General features: G+C 41.3%; 1 protein-coding gene across 1 annotated transcript; it reads left to right on the plus strand.

Moving 5' to 3' along the window:
- Nucleotides 1-2,020: 2,020 nt before the first annotated feature.
- On the plus strand, nucleotides 2,021-3,040 carry LOC118522638 (actin-related protein 2/3 complex subunit 3-like). The gene is made up of 2 exons (XM_036071799.2): nucleotides 2,021-2,226; nucleotides 2,432-3,040. The coding sequence occupies exons 1-2, from the start codon at nucleotides 2,021-2,023 to the stop codon at nucleotides 2,769-2,771; spliced, it is 546 nt and encodes a 181-aa protein (XP_035927692.1). The 3' UTR covers nucleotides 2,772-3,040.
- Nucleotides 3,041-19,073: the final 16,033 nt, after the last annotated feature.

The following is a 19,073-nucleotide window of genomic DNA, read 5'->3' on the forward strand; positions in this document are numbered from 1 at the left end:
TTCCAGATGGGGCTCCAGCTACCGAGAGAAGGAAAGGAGTGAGGAAAATGTCTCATTCTAATCTTCTCTGACCCTCCTACTGGGCTCAATCAAATTGCACACTCAATTCCTTTAAAGGACAGGAGACATATCTGTGGTTTCATTCAGTAAGCAAAGAAGGTGGCAGTGGCCCCAGCCCCATCTCCTCTCATCTCCCAGTCTTGGCCCCAGGCCAAGATACTTTCATGGTTCAGCGGCCCTTCTTCCAGATAGACAGGGCCTGGGGATCAACGTGACGGTAGTGGTTACTGTACAATGTGGCTTGGCCCTGCTGGGGCTATAGGTGCTTGCATGAAAAGGGGAAGCCAGGGGTGGCGTCAGGCCTCGACGCATCATCTAATCAAGCAGGCAATAACCAGGGAAAAATCTGCCGACTCCTAAATCTCTCTCTCTCTTCATCATGAGGCCCAATTGTGCTATGGTCTGAATGATTGTATCCACCCCCTACGCCCAAATTCATGTTTGAATCCTAATGCCCAGTGTGATGGTACTAAGAGGCAGGGCCTTTGGGAGGGGATTAGGTCATGAGGGCAGAACCCTCAGGAATGAGACTAGTGTCCTTATACAAAAGGCCCCAGAGAGCTCCCCTGCTCCTTCCTCCACATGAGGACACAGCAAGAAGTCACCAGCCTGTGACCGGAAGGGGGATCTTATCAGAACCAACCATGCTGGCACCCTGATCTTAGACTTCTAGCACCCAGAACTGTGACAAATAACTTTTTTTTTGTTTAAACCTACCCAAAGTGTAGTATTGTGTTATAGCAGCCAAAATGGACTAAAACAATCCACCTCTTAGTTTCCATCCAATGGGACTTTTGTTGTCAGGTCCTATTTCTTATAAGCTTGATGGTGACCTGTCAACCTTCCCTCTTTCTTTTCTCTCTTCTCCAGGCTGGCAGCTGGTGGGTACACTGACTCAGCCTGTTCTCCAGCCATCTTGCTGCCCTCCCCCAACTTCTGTTGCTGGTAGCTGGACAATGGTAGATAGTGGGATTTAAAGCTGTGAAGGAAAAAGGAACCAGAAGGTCCCACTTGGATCTTACGTCTTTACCAGAGCTCAACAGTCAAACAGCTATAGATAAAGTGATAGCTTTGAGCATGTTCTTGTTCCTGGGGTATGTAATATTCTCCAGAACCTCATAGGGGAGGGCAGTGGGAAAGTGATTGGCAAGGCGGGATTCTAGCATTTCTGGATCCCAGGGTGGGTATCATCCCATTAAAAACCCAGCAGAGTCAAAGTTTGTGAACACTACAACTCAAGCTCTCTGGCTAAGGAGGCATTTGGGGAACACTGCATGGTTGTTAATTGTACTTTCTCACAGTATAAAACGACATTTGGCATTTGTTTTTCTCATCTTCACCTCTCAAGGGAAAACAGAACTTCAAAGATCTCAAACTTCAAAGAATACAAGCAAATTAACCTGATATTTTAGAGCTGTAGCCTATGCTTCCTCCTGCTGAATCACTTTGGATTGTTTTCTGAACTTCATAAAGGAGCCTCACGAGGAAACAGGAAAGGAATGGTTTCCCCGAGTGCCATCCCAGATGGCCAGAGGACGCTAGACCACTGAGTTCTTCAACACGAGCTACAGCACTGGGGGTCACACTTTGTCCTGCTCACCACCCTTGCCTCCAAACATGCCCCCAGGACCAAGAAAGGAGTTTCCCCAAAGGAGTCCCAGAACTTGAATTCCTTGAAATGTTTCTCAGAAAATCTTTCTCAGTTCCAGCAAGCTTAGGAAGTGTTCTGTCCATGTTCTCCCTTCACCCTTACACATTCATGAGGCAGTTGAGCAAATTAAAAGCACTGAGAATTCCTACAATAAGATAACACTTTTGGCTTTGTTATCTCAGACCTCTTTTCATTATTTTTAACATAATTCATATCAAGATTCTGTGAAGCCAGCATTCTACCAAACACAGCTTAGAAACACTGGCTCATAAACCTCCTCGTCTAGCTTGAAATACGGGCACCGCCAAGATGCCAGCTTACCACTCTTCTCTCATGGACCCTGATACCAAATTCATTGGAAACATGGCACTGTTGCCTATCAGAAGTCAGTTCAAAGGACCTGCCCCTAGAGAGACAAAAGATACAGATATTGTGGATGAAGCCATCTATTACTTTAAGACCAATGTCTTCTTCAAAAACTATGAGATTAAGAATGAAGCTGACAGGGCGCCTGGGTGGCTCAGTCGTTAAGCGTCTGCCTTCGGCTCAGGTCATGATCCCAGGGTCCTGGGATCGAGCCCCGCATCGGGCTTCCTGCTCAGCGGGAAGCCTGCTTCTCCCTCTCCCACTCCCCCTGCTTGTGTTCCTGCTCTCTCTATCTCTCTCTCTGTCAAATAAATAAATAAAATCTTTAAAAAAAAAAAAGAATGAAGCTGACAGAACCTTGATACATATAACTCTCTACATTTCTGAGTGTCTAAAGAAACTCCAAAAGTGCAATTCCAAAAGCCAAGGTGAAAAAGAAATGTATACGCTGGGAATCACTAATTTTCCCATTCCTGGAGAGCCTGGTCTTCCACTTAATGCAATTTATGCCAAACCTGCAGATAAACAGGAAGATGAGGTGATGAGGGCCTACTTACAGCAGCTGAGACAAGAGACTGGACTGAGACTTTGTGAGAAAGTTTTTGACCCTCAGAATGATAAACCTAGCAAGTGGTGGTCTTGCTTTGTGAAGAGACAGTTCATGAACGAGAGTCTTTCAGGACCTGGACAGTGATAGGAACCTGGGCAGACACTTTCCACAGCCGTGGGCAGCATTTTACAGCAAGATGTACACAGTTATTTGCCTTTATTTGATAAAGTTTTATACAGAAGAGAGAAGAGAGTGTGTCTTCACTTGAAGAGCTCTTTATCAAGAATTTGGGTGGGGGAGGGAAGAATGGGTAGTTTGAAATTTTCTGCAGTATTAAGCTGGTGCTTAATAAAAATAAGTAAGAATAAAGAAATTTCTAATATTCCATGTCAAAAAATAAAAAAAGAAAGAAACACTGGCTCATACCAATGTCTTTAAGTTCAGACAAGAAGCATCCACCTTGCATGGATTTTCTGCACACTGCCCCCCCTTAATTTGATATCTGTTGGTCTTGCTATAATACTTGGAGTATAGATTTTTACTGTTTTATAAAGTGCTCTTTACTACCAGTTTTTCATGCCAAATTGACCTAATTATTAGGGGTTTAATGGTATTTCAGGCCAGCTAGACCTGATTCAGCTATAGAGTTGGGGCATTTAAACAAAGCATCAAGAATCTTTTTATAAAGACCTACAGATCTAAAAAGTTAAGGCAATAATCTCTTTGAAGCCCATTTGGAACTACTTGCTACCTTATTTCACTACTGAGTTAAAATACCATGTCTGAAGAAAATATATGTAATTTTCTTTGTCAGTATCAAGAAATGACAGTAATTGTAATTTCCATGAGTGGAACAATCTGTTATGGGAAAAATGTTAATACTCTTAAAAGTTTAAATCCTTTATAGGGTGTGGCATATCCTATAATCTGTCTGTTGGGTTTGAATGCTTTCTTTTAGATTCTACCATACTTATAATTCTATTCACAGCTCCAGACACCCCTGGTTTAAATGTGTCTCCTGGAATTGAAATTTGGAGCCGTTTATTGACAAGACAGAGGAGGGTGAGAGGTAATCATTCCTGACTGTGTGATCGATAGGGTAATCCTCCAACCTATCAGAGACTCCCTAAAAATGGAGGGTGGCAAGGGTGATTTTTCTCAGCTTCAGTTCAATATGGCTATTACAGATATGTAGGCACTAAATTAGAGACGAATGTGTGCTCCAGGGTATACATCATGTTTGGTTCCTTGTGGTGTAAGCACTACGGAGCAGATAGAGAAGCAACCGCACATCACTGGCTGACACAGTGTTGGCTAGATAAGTTGATGACTATGTGGTGGTCAGGGATGGGGGGCAATCATATCTGAAAATGGTGGGCAAATGGAGAGGGGACTAGAAATCAGTATTTACGGCAGAGTTTGCCCCCAAAGTATAACTCTGACAAAGAGTCTCAAAATTGTCCATTTATTGTTTCTGTCAGCCTTTTTAGGTCTGCTGAAAGGAAGCCTGCTGATCCTGACAAGATCAAAATGACCCTTGAAACCATTTGATAATGGGCTGAACTCACAGTACTTCATCCTCTCTACACGGTGCCTTTGTCGGAATGTAAGCGGCAGGAAGAGAAAGTGGCTCTGCACAAAATCCACCCAGAAGCAGAAGTGTGTGGTTTCCCAAGTTTGAATTTCTTTGGTGAGAAATTCTCCACATCCTGTGCAACATTTCACGGAACACTGTTTTCTTTATCTTAACCCCCACTGCCACTATCACCAAGGAAAACCTCAAGCCTTTTCTCTCAGCATGGAACATTTCACCAGAATAAGGGAATGGAGGGTTTCCTCCAAAGCTGATGCAGTGAGCACATGGTGGAGGTTGCCTGCAAAACCTGCCCAAGGATTTTGGCAAGGAATTGGGCCAGGCAGGGGCCAGAGGACTCCTACAGACAGGGTAGAGGAAAGAGCCGCTCTTCTGCTACGGGGTCGGGACAAAGCTGAACCACCTTGAGGCCCAGCCCAGTCTGGAGTTTGGATCAAAGGACCCACAATTGGATACTGCCCCCACCCCAAAATAACTGAAAGATGTTTACATCTCCAGAAAACACTGAAAAGAGATTACATTCATTTCACACAGGAAAACTTCCACAAATCTTTCCGTAAGGCAGGACCAGCTACATAATCTGTAGTGCCCAGTGCAAAATGAGAATATGGGAACCCTTGTTAAAAGACCATCAAGAATTTCCAGAGGGTGACAGCCAAACATTGAACAGAGTATGGAGCCCTTCTGAGCCAGGGCCTCGTGTGACTCATGGGCGTAGGCCCAGGAAGCCAGTGCTGCCCCGAAGGGCTTTGCTCCCTCCCTCTTTCTCTTTCTCTCATTCTCTGTCCCTTTCCCTCTCTCTCATTCTCTCCCTCTCTCTCATTCTCTCCCTCTCTCTCTCTCCCCACCCCTTCTTAGACAAGGGTACTATCCCTAAGTCTTTGTCCTCTCCCTCTCCAAGGTCAGGGTTTCCCCCACATTCCTTCCCAAACCAGGTATGCAGAACCCTCCCTGGGCTCTCTCCAGCCTAGCTCCATCGCAGCTCCTTATCATGCAGCCCCTCTTAGCCTCTTCTTTCCTTTCTTCCTTCCTTCCCCCATTTACCAGGCCCAGCTTGGTGCTGCAAAGAATGATATTTTTTCCCCTAAGAGAGAGAGAGAGAGAGTGAGTAAATGGGCAGGGCAAGGAAGGGCAGAGGGAGAGGGAGAGAGAGAATTTCAAGCAGGCTCCGTGCCAGGTGCAGAGCCCAATGCGGGGCTCCATCTCATGGCCCTGAAATAATGACCTGAGCCGAAATCAAGAGTCAGACACTTAACCAACTGAGCCACCCAGGTGCCCCAAGAATGATATTGATGAAGCTAACCACATACGGTTATGTGGTTATAAATATATGTTCTACACACACTGTCTTCCTTATAGGCAGAGGCATGGGGGAAAGATTTAAAACATTTAAGTTTTAGTATCTTTATTAGTATTTTATTTATTAGTATTTATTAATTACTGATACATATTGCTTGTTAACAGGTGTTGGAAGCTGTTCATTATCCATAAAATGCAAATGTCACTGACCTCTAGGAATTTTTATTCTAAAATAGGCAATGATGATGACAAAGAGTAACTCTTGAGCCCCCACTGTGTGCTAGAAAATACGCTGAATCTCTTACATACATTAGCTTCTTTAGTCCTCACAACCATGTGAGGTACGTATTACTATTATTTCCACATGAAGATGAGGAACTGGAGCTTAGGAAAGTTGTCAGCTTGCCTTTGTTCACAACCCCACCATCTGACTCTTGAGCTGGCCTTCTTGATACTTTCCAATAAGCTATGCAAACGAATGAGAACAATTAGCTCTCCTCCCCACACTGCCTCTCTGCTAGGTGTACAATTAGGTCTTTAGTATTTGCTGAATAAATGAGTGTGTGAGTTAGTAGGTAAAGGAAGGAGATGAGAATGAAAAAAATGGAAAAGAACTGGCCAAGTCTGGACTGTTTGTGAAAGAGCTGAACTGTTTGTGAATTCCAGTCCTGCCTTCATCCCAGTTTACAGAGGGTTGAGTAGCAAATGCTGATATGCACTTGGCTTTGCAGGAGAATCTGGGTCCAGTTGATTTTTATACATGGCACCAACTAGTTGCTCAGCAAATGTTCTTTAAAATGAATTAATTTGAAAGGAAGGAATTTAATTAAATCAGAACATTTTTGTAAGAATCCGGCTTTAAGCTGAAGGAGCTTTAATGTAGATTAAACAGACTCCATCACTCTTTATAAGTGCATAAAGTAACTGTGGACAAAGCAAGCCCAAACAGCCACACATACCTGAGCCTCAGTCTCAGGGAGACAGAGGAGGTTCCAGGCCCGGCCTGCAGAGTGCTCATTTGCTAATGTGATGAAGGAATTAAGTAAAGTCCTTAAATGCTGCCGTGCTTCCATGAATGGATAGTAAATAATGTTGCTTTAAGCTATGGTAACTGCTTCAAGAGGATTCTGCCTCATCTTTATGGATGACTTATCATAATTTCTAGAATTATAGAAGCCATCCCATGACTCCATAGATCGAAAAGAACAATATATGAAGTTTTTCTTCCCTCTCAGCTCATGGCACATAAGGTGATTTTTCACTGCTCTGAATCAGAACAGATGAATTTAAATACATTGGCTTGCACAAAGCTCTGAGTTGGGCTTAGGAGAGAAGGTCACTGGTGTGGCAGGTCTCAGCTCCTGAAGAAGAATAGAAGAGGCTGGGAGAGATGTCCCACACATGGAGACTCCGATGTCCACTGCAGCCCAGTAGGTGCTACCTCACCTCTTGCCCTGAACGCCAAGGGAGAAAGGGAGGCCATGTTACTCTCAACGCCTGGTGATTGGAAACATCTCCTCTCTCCCCTTTCCCTCTCCAGACCCTATCCTCTGCCCCCCATCCCCTCCCATTATTCCCAGCAAGAATTTACAAAGTAGAGCCCACCCAGGTTGTAACACAAGGCTGTGAGATAGGGGGAGCATCACTTGTTTTGATCGCTCCTACACTCCCGCCCCCCCAACAAAGACACACCGTGCAGATACAGAGACAAAGCACAGCCCAGTGCAGTGGCTGTTGTGGGTCTACTCAGGCAATAGCAAAGCTAGGGCTCTCATGCCGGATATTTAAGTCTCCATTTCAGTAAGCGTTTTGTTTTTCCAATCTGACTCTCAGACTCAAGTTCCAAAATCCCACACAAGTAAACTCAGCAAGGATAACAGGAACCTGTATCATCACTGTCCACCCCATTATTGAGAGCTTACGATGTGTGAGGAGAAATAACATGCTGAAGGTCACACCAGTAGTACAAGGTCACATGAGTAGTGTATGGTGAAGGGACTCAAGCTAAGCTCTGTCTGACCCGAAGACTATGAGTGTAACCACTCAGGTACATTGACTTTCTATAGAGACGTTAACCCTTCACAAGATCGCCACTGAGGGATTGTGTATGAAATTCTGATCATTTACAAAGAAAATCATTTACAAAGAAATCATTTACAAAGAAAAGAGAAACTGATCAGCTGGTTGGTCCATCCTGTGGGCGCTGCTTACCTCCCAACTTCCATGAGGGCAGGTCCAGGCACTTGTTGCTGCTTCTCTCCTTAAGCCAGGTGAACACACACACACACACACACACACACACACACACACACACACACACACACACACACACACACACACACACACACACACCAGAATCCCTAAGAGTGTTTCATAAATTCTTTACTTCAACCTTTACTGAGTCCAAAGGATGCTAAGTTTTTGGTAGCAGCATCCCGCCTCTGTAACACAACCCCCATGCATTTTGTAGATGGCTCAGCCTCACTAGTGATTCACAGAGCCTCCCCACAAAACCAGCACGTTAGCAGCAGACCCTCTCCTTCACATTCATTTCCCACTTCATAACCTCCCTCTTTCCTTTCATCTACTTCTCCCCTCCACTATGACACCACCTCCTCTTTGTGAGTTGGCAGTCATTATCTTTCCTACCAGTTCTGCTCCCAGGAAGCAGGGAGCTTCCAATGATGAGGATGAAAGTAGGGATAGTGGGTAGAGAAGACAACACTATACTGGCTGGGCTCTGGGTGGATTATTTTAAAGAAACAATTTGACATCTTGCCTTGCAAAGGGTAACTTCCTGGTAGACTAGCTTGTATACCTCATTATCTCCATCCTTTCTTGGAGTTGCATTACAAACATTCCCCTCCATTTCTTTATCCATGAGAAGTACCAGGCTCCAGAGAAGGAGAGAGAAGAAAAAATAATCCTATCCAGGCACACTATGTATATTAAACTAACTAAAATGGACATTTATTATTTTGTGGCAACCCAACACCATTTTTTCCTTTAGTAACAGCACCCTGATTTTCTTTTATAGCTTAGGAAAGACATCAAGGGCTCCTGACATCACTTGAATCATGTTATGCCTGAAGCCATATCTACCCAGAGAATATTCGGTTGTAAGAGCAATAAAACCCTTTTCAGTTTTAGCTGGCTTGAGTTTGGAAAAAGAACCACCAATGAAATGTTTCTTCCTTGAAATTGTAACTCTGGGCAGATCTTTCTGGCCAAGACTCTATGGACATTTGCAGGTCATCAGCTGTGACATAAATAGCCTTGGGCAGCAAACGAAGCTTGGCTTTTCTGGTGGTTGCTACTGTGGCATGAACAGTGCCTGATCAGGAGAGGAGGGTCCTTGAGCCAGAGGGAGGGCTCTGCTCCTATTATGACTCTTCTCCTGCTATAAGCCATGAGCATCCACAGGAAGGCTACTTGCCACTTGGACTAAGAGCACATTCTTATCTGTCCAAGGTGGGACCCCCAGCACCTGCATGCAGCTGCCAAAAGACGAGCCTAAGGAAGAAGGAACAATATGAAAAGACTGCAGTGCTGGCTTCACAGCACTCTCAGAATACATCCCATTGTTGTGAGTAACAGAGGGGTTCCTGGAGCACCTGTCAGAACCAAACCTCCTAATTTAAGGCAGAAGGCCACTGTGCTTGTGCATTCTCTTTCTCTCTCTCCCGCTCTCTCTGTCAAGCCTCTCCCCTTCTGAAAAGGCCAGATCCACCTCTAAGGGGATGGTCCCCAGGGTAAATGGCCAGGTATCTGGGTATTTCTTTATTTAGCCACCATTCAAGCTTTCTTTTCCTTTATCTCGCAGCCTGGTTACCAGGAGTAACCAATGCAAATACAAGCCACTGAAGAAAGCCCCAGGAGGCCTATTGCTTAGCGGGCTCAGCTAGAATCCAAACTGAGCTTGGAGACATGATCCAACTTGTTCTGCAGATAATTAAGTGCTCCTGAACGCTTCTTTAAAAAAATAAAATCCAACAGCATCCCAAAGAAAAATCATGGAAAGGATAGGAGGCTTTATAAGACTCTCTGGATGTGTTTTTCTTTCATAGGGCGTGAATAGAAAATCTGTTTATTTGTCCAAACAGCCTATTTTGTATGTTTGACCTGGTTACCAGAAGAGGTTAGTGTTATTTTGGGGGAAGGGAAATGAAAGTTAAAGGAAAAAAATTATTTTTTTAAATAGCAGTGGAAGCCTTCAGAAGATTTTTTTTAGTCTAATCTTAGGAGGATTACAGATGGCATGGAACCAGATTATAATAAAAAAACAGGAAAAAAAAAACAGGGACAGCAGGGGGAGATTATACTACATAAGTACTCTGGATTGAATTTACTCTCACCCCATCCCTCTTTTGCTTGGTCAGCCTCTTCTCCTCCTTCAGATGTCAGGTAAGTCATCTTCTCTAAGGGAAGCCTTCCCTGGCCTTCCAGAAAGGACCAACTCTCCTGATCACTCCCACACCCTTCGTCATAGTAATTTTTCTTAGTTCCTGTCACATTACAATTTAACATATATTTGTGCAATGATTTAATTAATGTCTCTATTTCTTTGACTAGATATGGTCTCTCTGAGGGCAGGAAGTGTGTCTATTCCTATTGGCTTATTGAGATCTCTGTGCCTAACATAGCAGCTGATACACAGTAGGTATTCAATAAATGTTTGTTTAATTAATGTTTCCATTGAATAATTATTCAATGAGTGAATAATTATAAAATAAATGGGTGGATAACATTGTCCTTCATTCCTGAACACTTTCTGGCCAGTCATTGTAATATATCCTTATGGAGATTAGTCATCTGGGAGTCTTACTTATAAACTATCACCTGTTCCCACTGTGATCTGGGCAAGTGACTTGGCCTATGTCATGACTTATCTAAGGTGATCAAATGATAATAAAAAGTTCTATATTGAATCTGAACATCAATGAGGTGAATAATTGCAGTGGATCTAAACAGATCAAATATGTTTAAATCCATGAGAGCTAATGATTCTTTAAAAGAAAGAAAAACTTTAATAGGTCATCATTGGAGGATACTGGTGAGCTAATTCATTATTTTGAAAACTGGCAAATAAAGGGAAGGAATCAAATATTTATCTTCCCTTTCCTATGTGAGCTGTACCACTGATAAACCACAGATGAGAGGAAGTTTGGTTTAATAGAACCATTCCAGAAAATACATACTATAAAATATTTAAATATAACCATTTTGAAACTCTTGATCAATTAATTGATTGCAGCAAATCATTTTTTCCAAAGACCCATAACAATATTTAGATCCCAGAGCCACGGCATCAGATAAGAGTCTGTTTCCCCTCTCCTTGAAATTGGAGGACCTTTTTCTCTCAGCCATTCTTAGAGAATGTGAATGAGTTTACCATTTTTCCCCAGTATCCCCTGCCCAAACTGAAGGAAACCTGAAATTCAGAAATGGGTAGAAGGCACAGACAGAGCTCCAGGAGAAGCTCTCTAGCTCAGGCATGAGGAGTGGAAAAGGGATCCCTAAAGGATAAGAGAAGGGGGGTGGAATCTCCAGTTTTCTTCTTTTTTTTTTTTTCCTTCCACTCTCTTTTCTCCCATCCTCTTGCATACAGGCTGTGGTGATATCCAGGCACCTAAAACTCTGAGGAAGGGGATGTTTCTTGTCTCACCAAAAGATCTGTGTTCTCTACAATCATATGGGGCAAAATTGGTTACTGGTGTGTGTGTGTGTGTGTGTGTGTGTGTGTGTGTGTGTGTGTGTGTGTGTGTCTGTCTGTCTGTCTGTCTATAACTTTTCCCCCTCTCTGCTACATGGCCCTGGACAAAGACCATGCACAGAAAATATGCAGCAGAGTGGGAAAGTAAAGCCCCAGTTTTCCGAGTGGAAGATGGAAAAGAAGAGCCATGGAGAACTAAAAATATTAGGAGACTGTAGAGAAAGGGAGGTTGGAAAAATGAACTTATGAAGTTATTTATGAATTCGGGACTTACCCCAAGTAGCTCATGCATAGATCTGACCCTAAACAACATACCTTAGTCAACCATCTAGGTCCCAGCTGGGCTGCTGGAGCTGCTATTCTGTGATCTAAACAGCAATATAAAGTCTTTGAAAATGGACTTGGCATTGAAACCTCAATCTCCAGAAGGCTGGTTGGAACAAGTGATCTGAAACTAAACAGTTTAAATACCTACTAGAACAAAACTTCTTAACATTCTTGGTAGGATTTAAATAAGACCCAGAGTCTCATAACATTAGATTCAAAATGTCCAGTGTACAATACAGTATTACTGGGCATATGAAGAACCAGAAAAATCTCAATGGAGTTTCCTAAAATAGACCAACATAAATATGGCCAGTTGACTTTGACAAAGCTGTACAGGCAATTCAATGGAAAAAGGGTAGTCTTTTCAACAAACAGTGTTGGAACAATTGGACATTCATATACCAGATGGATAGATGATAGATAGATAGATAGATCCCAATCTAAACCTCACACATAATGCAAAATTTAAGTAAAATAGATCTTAGATCTAAAATGTAAAGTACAAAACATTTTTTAAAAGCAGAGGAGAAAATATATCTGAGCTGGATTTATGCAAAGAGTTTGTAGGCATGACAACAAAAGCACAATATAAAAATAACTCACAAAATTCAACAGTAAGAAAATAACCCGTTTAAAAATAAACACAAGACTTAAACAGACACTTCATCAAAGAGGATATACCAAAGACAAACATATGAAATGATGTTCAATATCATTATCCATTAGGTAAATGCAAATTTAAACCATAATGAGATACTATAAAAATCCGATAATTTTAAGTATTGGCAATCATGTAAAACAACTAGAACTCTAATACATTGCTGGTGGGAATGAAAGATGGCACAGCCACTCTAGAAAACAGTTTGACAGTTTCTTATAAAATTATATATTCAATTACCATGTGACCGACTAATCCCACTCCTACATATTTACCGTAGAGAAATGAAAATGTATGTTCATTCAAACACTTGTACATAAATGTGTGCATTGGCTCTATTTATAATTGCCAAAAGCTGGAAACAACTCAAATCTCCTTCAGCAGGCAAATGTATAAACAAACTGTGGTACATCCACATAATGAAATACTACTTAGCAATAAAAGAAATGAACTACTGATACAGCACCTTGAATGAATCTCAAAAGCATTGTAATAAATGAAAACACTTAGTTTCAAAGTATTACACACTGTATAAACCCATTTATGTGGCACTCTCAAAAACACAAAACTATAGCGACAGAGAAAAAAATCAGAGGTTGAAATGAGTTGGGGATGGGTGAGATACCACTATGAAGGGTAGCAAGAGGGAGATTTGGGGGTGATGGAATTGTCTGGTATTTTGATTGTGGTAGTAGTTACAAAAATCCATACATATGTTATAATTCATAGATCTATGTACCAAAAGTGATAATTTACTGTATGTTAATTTAGAAGATTTAAAAAAAAAAACAACCCTCCAGACCATTCCCTTTATCACTAGCAGACCGTTAAGTTAATATCTTAGAAACACTTAATGTTTCTTAAGAGGTTACTATAAACAAACAGCCTTATTACTAACCTAACTTCTACTCCAGTATATTCTGATGCTCTTTTCTGTACTTTATTTATGAATATGTGATTTGTTTAAATTTGTCTTACCAAGAAGAACCACAAATTTAGAGAGATGCTCCCCTCTCTCCTCAATGCTCACAAAATAAATGCCCATCCACTCATACTTGCTCTTCAGTGATACCATCCTCATGATAATGAAAACACGATGAAGGGAAGCCTTAAAACCACAGGGAAATGCTCTGTTTGAGAACAGCAAAATGTCTCAGCTTATTATCATTTCTCCACTGGCTGAAACAGATTCTGCACAGAATGCAATAGGATAACAATTGGAAGCAGAGATTTATACCAAAGGCTAATAATACACTATAGTTCTTTTAGAGCAAGAGACCCTGGGCCTTAGTGCTAGGAGAGAAACTCTGGAGAACTCGTCTAAAGAAAAATTTTGGGGACTCTTTGGAAATTTTAAATGACAAGTACAATTGTGGCAGTTTCGATGTGTGTTCCCAAATTCTTTGATAATGCTCCCTTTAAGAGGAGTCGTCTAATTCTCCTTCCTTTGAATGTGGGCTGGACTTAGTGACTCACTTCCAACAAATAAAGTGACAGTTGTATGACTTTGGAGATAGTTATAAAAGCCACTGTGGTTTCCTGTTTATTCTCTCTCTTTCTCCTCCCTCTCACTCTCTCCTGGATCACTTGCTCTGGGGGAAGCCAGCTGCCATGTGGAGAGGCTCATACAGAAAACCTTGGCCTCCAGCCAAGAAGTGACTGCACCATCTTGAAAGTGGATCTTCCAGTCCTGGTCAAGCCTTCAGATCACTGCAACCCTACTGCCTTAACCACCACCTCGTGAGAAACTCTGAGCCAGAATGACCTAGCCAAGCTACTCATGAATTCCTAACCCTCAGAAACTGGAAGATAACAAATGTTGGTTGTTTTAAGCCACTATTTGGGGACATCTTGTTATGCAGCAACAGATAACTAACACAGCAACTATGCTAAAGTTAAACTGCTCTTTCAGTTCAAAAGAAGAAAAAAAGAAAGGAAGTAGGAATTGAGATCAGTTCAGTATTTTTATGGAGCCAAATAACGCTCAAGTTATCTGGACTTCTTGTACAAAGATACAGGGAATTTCCTCGAAATGAATTTTTAAATGAATCCTCTTCCCACACAGGCACGCTCCGGCTGGTGCCCTACATGGCAGTTGGGGAAGCTACAGTGAATATCACACCTACCTCCCACCAAGGATTCCCAAAGTGTTACTTTAATAAACAGTCTTTTAAATAGGATATGTTATGTAAGTTGTCTCAGAATAAAGCCTAGCAAAGGGATATGTATAAGATAGGCACTCAATAAATGTATTTTGGTGTTAGCAATAGGCTTCTATTTTGATTTTTTTTTAATTTTATTATGTTATGTTAGTCACCATACAATACATCATTAGTTTTCGATGTGGTGATCCACGATCCATTGTTTTTGTATAACACCCAGTGCTCCATGCAGTACGTGCCCTCCTTAATACCCATCACTGGGCTAACCAATCCCCTCTCCCCCCTCCCCTCTAAAACCCTGTTTGTTTCTCAGAGTCCATAGTCTCTCATGGTTCATCTCTCCCTCCAATCCCCCCCCCCATTTTTCCCTTCCTTCTCCTAATGTCTTCCATGCTATTCCTTATGTTCCACAAATAAGTGAAACCATATGATAATTGACTTTCTCTGCTTGACTTATTTCACTTAGCATAATCTCCTCCAGTCCCATCCATGTTGATGTAGAAGTTGGGTGTTCATCTTTTCTGATGGCTGAGTAATATTGCATTGTATATATGGACCACATCTTCTTCATCTGTTGCAGGGCATCTCGGCTCTTTCCACAGTTTGGCTATTGCAGACATTGCTGCTATGAACATTGGGGTGCATATGGCCCTTCTTTTCACTACATCTGTGTCTTTGGGGTAAATACCCAGTAGTGCAATTGCTGGGTCATAGGGTAGCTCTATTTTTAAATTTTTGAGGAACCTCCACACTGTTTTCCAAAGTGGCTGTACCAACTTGCATTCCCACCAACAGTGGAAGAGGGTTCCCCTTTCTCCACAACCTCTCCAACATTTGTTGTTTCTTTCCCAGTCCATTTTTGCCATTCTAACTGGTGTAAGGTGGTATCTCAATGTGGTTTTGATTTGAATTTCCCTGATGGCTAATAATGATGAACATTTTTTCATGTGTCTGTTAGCCATTTGTATGTCTTCTTCAGAGAAGTGTCTTTTCATATCTTCTGCCCACTTTTTGACTTGATTATTTGTTTTTTGGGTGTTGAGTTTGAGAAGTTCTTTATAGATCTTGGATACCAGCCCTTTATCTGTAGTGTCATTTGCAAATATCTTCTCCCATTCTCTGGGTTGCCTCTTTGTTTTGTTGACTGTTTCCTTTGCTGTGCAGAAGCTTTTTATCTTGATGAAGTCCCAAAAGTTCATTTTTGCTTTTGTTTCACTAGCTTTTGGAGATGTATCTTGAAAGAAGTTGCTGTGGCCGATGTCAAAGAGGTTACTGTCTATGTTCTCCTCTAGGATTTTGATGGATTCCTGTCTCACATTGAGGTCTTTCATCCACTTTGAGTTTATCTTTGTGAATGGTGTTAGAGAATGGTCGAGTTTCATTCTTCTGCATGTGGCTGTCCAATTTTCCCAGCACCATTTATTGAAGAGACTCTCTTTTTTCCATTGCATGTTTTTTCCTGCTTTGTCAAAGATTATTTGACCATAGAGTTGGGGGTCCATATCTGGGTTCTCTATTCTGTTCCATTCTGTTCCATGTCTGTTTTTGTGCCAGTACCATGCTGTCTTGGTGATCACAGCTTTGTAATATAGCTTGAAATCGGGCAACGTGATGCCCCCAGCTTTGTTTTTCTTTTTCAACATTCCCTTGGTGATTTGGGGTCTTTTCTGATTCCATACAAATTTTAGGATTGTTTGTTCCAGCACTTTGAAAAATGTCATTGGAATTTTGATCGGGATGGCATTGAAGGTCTAGATTGCTCTGGGTAGCATAGACATTTTAACAATGTTTATTCTTCCGATCCATGAGCATGGAATATTTTTCCATCTTTTTGTGTCTTCTTCAATTTCTTTCATGAGTGTTTTGTAGTTCCTAGAGTATAGATCCTTTACCTCTTTGGTTAGGTTTATTCTGAGGTATCTTATGGTTTTTGGTGCTATTGTAAATGGAATCATTTCTCTAATTTCTCTTTCTACAGTTGTGTTGTTAGTGTATAAGAAAGCAACTGATTTCTGTGCATTGATTTTGTATCCTGCCACATTACTGAATTGCTGGATGAGTTCTAGTAATTTGGGGGTGGAGTCTTTTGGGTTTTCCACATAAAGTATCATGTCATCTGAGAAAAGAGACTTTGACTTCTTCTTTGCCAATTTGAATACCTTTTATTTCTTTTTGTTGTCTGATTGCTGTGGCTAGGACTTCTAGTACTATGTTGAACAATAGTGGCGAGAGTGGGCATCCTTGACGTGTTCCTGATCTTAAGGGAAAGGCTCTCAGCTTTTCCCCATTGAGGAGGATATTCGCTGTGGGTTTTTCATAGATGGATTTTATGAACTTGAGGAATGTTCCCTCTATCCCTATACTCTGGAGAGTTTTAATCAGGAAAGGATGTTGTATTTTGTCGAATGCTTTTTCTGCATCAATTGAGAGGGCCATATGGTTCTTCTCCCTCCTCTTATTAATGTGTTCTATCACATTGATTGATTTGCGAATGTTGAACCACCCTTGCATCCTGGGGATAAATCCCACTTGGTCGTGGTGGATGATCCTTTTAATGTATTGTTGGATCTTATTAGCTAGGATTTTGTTGAGGATTTTGGAATCCATATTCATCAGGGATATTGGTCTGAAATTCTCCTTTTTGATGGGGTTTTTGCTTGGTTTGGGGATTAAGGGAATGCTGGCCTCATAGAATGAGTTTGGAAGTTTTCCTTCTGTTTCTATTTTTTGAAACAGCTTCAGTAGAATAGGTATTATTTCTTCTTTGAATGTTTGGTAGAATTCCCTAGGGAATCCAACAGGCCCTGGACTCTTGTTTTTTGGGAGGTTTTTGATCACTGCTTCAATCTCGATACTGGTTATTGGCCTATTCAGGTTGTCAATTTCTTCCTGTTTCAGTCTCAGCAGCTTATAGGTTTCCAGGAAGCCCTCCATTTCATACAGATTGCTCAGTTTATTGGCATATAGTTGTTGATAATAATTTCTAATAATTGTTTCTATTTCCTTGGTGTTAGTCATGATCTCTCCCCTTTCATTCATAATTTTATTAATTTGGGTCCTTTCTCTTTTCTTTTGGATAAGTCTGGCCAGTGGTTTATCGATCTTATTAATTCTTTCAAAGAACCAACTTCTAGATCCACCGAGTTATGGGCCCAACAAGCACACTCCTCTAAAGCAACATTAACAGTTTATTGATTGTTGGGGTGCCTGGTTGGCTCGGTCGTTAAGCATGTGCCTTCGGCTCAGGTCATGATCCCAGGGTCCTGAGATCAAGCCCCGCATCAGGCTCCCTGCTCCACGGGAAGCCCACTTCTCCCTCTCCCACTCCCCCTGCTTGTGTTCCCTCTCTCGCTGTGTCTCTCTCTGTCAAATAAATAAATACAATCTTAAAAAAAAAAACGTAAAAAAAAAAAGAACCAACTTTTAGTTTCGTTGATCTGATCTACTGTGTTTCTGGTTTCTAATTCATTGATTTCTGCTCTAATTTTAATTATTTCTCTTCTAATGCATGGCTTAGGCATTGTTTGTTGCTTTTTCTCTAGTTCTTTAAGGTGCAGAGTTAGTTGGTGAATTCGGGATTTTTCTATTTTTTTGAGTGAGTCTTGGATGGCTATGTATTTCCCCCTTAGGACCGCCTTTGCAGTATCCCATAGGTTTTGGACCAATGTGTTTTCGTTCTCATTGATTTCATGAATTGTTTAAGTTCTTCTTTGATTTCCTGGTTGACCCAAACATTCTTGAGCAGAGTGGTCTTTAGCTTCCAAGTGTTTGAATTTCTGCCAAATTTTTTCTTGTGATTGAGTTCTAGTTTTAGAGCATTGTGGTCTGAGAATATGCAGGGAATAATCTCAGTCTTTTGGTATCAGTTGAGACCTGATTTGTGACCCAGTATATGGTCTATTCTGGAGAAAGTTCCATGTGTGCTTGAGAAGAATGAGTATTCTGTTGTTTTAGGGTGGAATGTTCTGTAAATATCTATGAGGTCCATCTGGTCCAATGTATCATTCAAAGCTCTTGTTTCCTTGTTGATTTTCTGCTTAGATGATCTGTCCATTGCTGAGAGTGGAGTATTGAGGTCTCCTACAATTAACATATTGTTATCAATATGACTCTTTATTTTGGTTAACAGTTGGCTTATGTAGATGGCTGCTCCCATGTTGGGGGCATAGATATTTACAATTGTTAGATCTTCTTGTTGGATAGACCCTTTAAGAATGATATAGTGTCCTTCTGTGTCTCTTATTACAGACTTTAGTTTAAAATCTAATTTGTCTGATATAAGAATTGCTACCCCAGCTTTCTTTTGAGGTCCGCTGGCATGGAAGATGGATCTCCATCCCTTCACTTTCAGTCTGGATGTATCTTTAGGATCAAAATGAGTCTCTTGTTGACAGCATATGGATGGGTCCTGTCTTTTTATCCAATCTGCAACCCTGTGCCATTTTATGGGAGCATTTAGGCCATTCACGTTGAGAGTGATTATTGAAAGATATGAATTAATTGTCATCATGTTGCCTGTGAAGACGTTGTTTTTATAGATTGTCCCTGTAAATTTCTGTTGTATATCACTCTTGGGGTCTTTCTCCTTTTATAGAACCCCCCTTAATATTTCTTGCAGGGCCGGCTTAGTGGTCACATCTTCTTTCAGTTTCTGCCAGTCATGGAAGCTCTGCATCTCTCCATCCATTCTAAA

Source organism: Halichoerus grypus, chromosome 1 (assembly GCF_964656455.1).
Source record: "Halichoerus grypus chromosome 1, mHalGry1.hap1.1, whole genome shotgun sequence".
NCBI lineage: Eukaryota > Metazoa > Chordata > Mammalia > Carnivora > Phocidae > Halichoerus > Halichoerus grypus.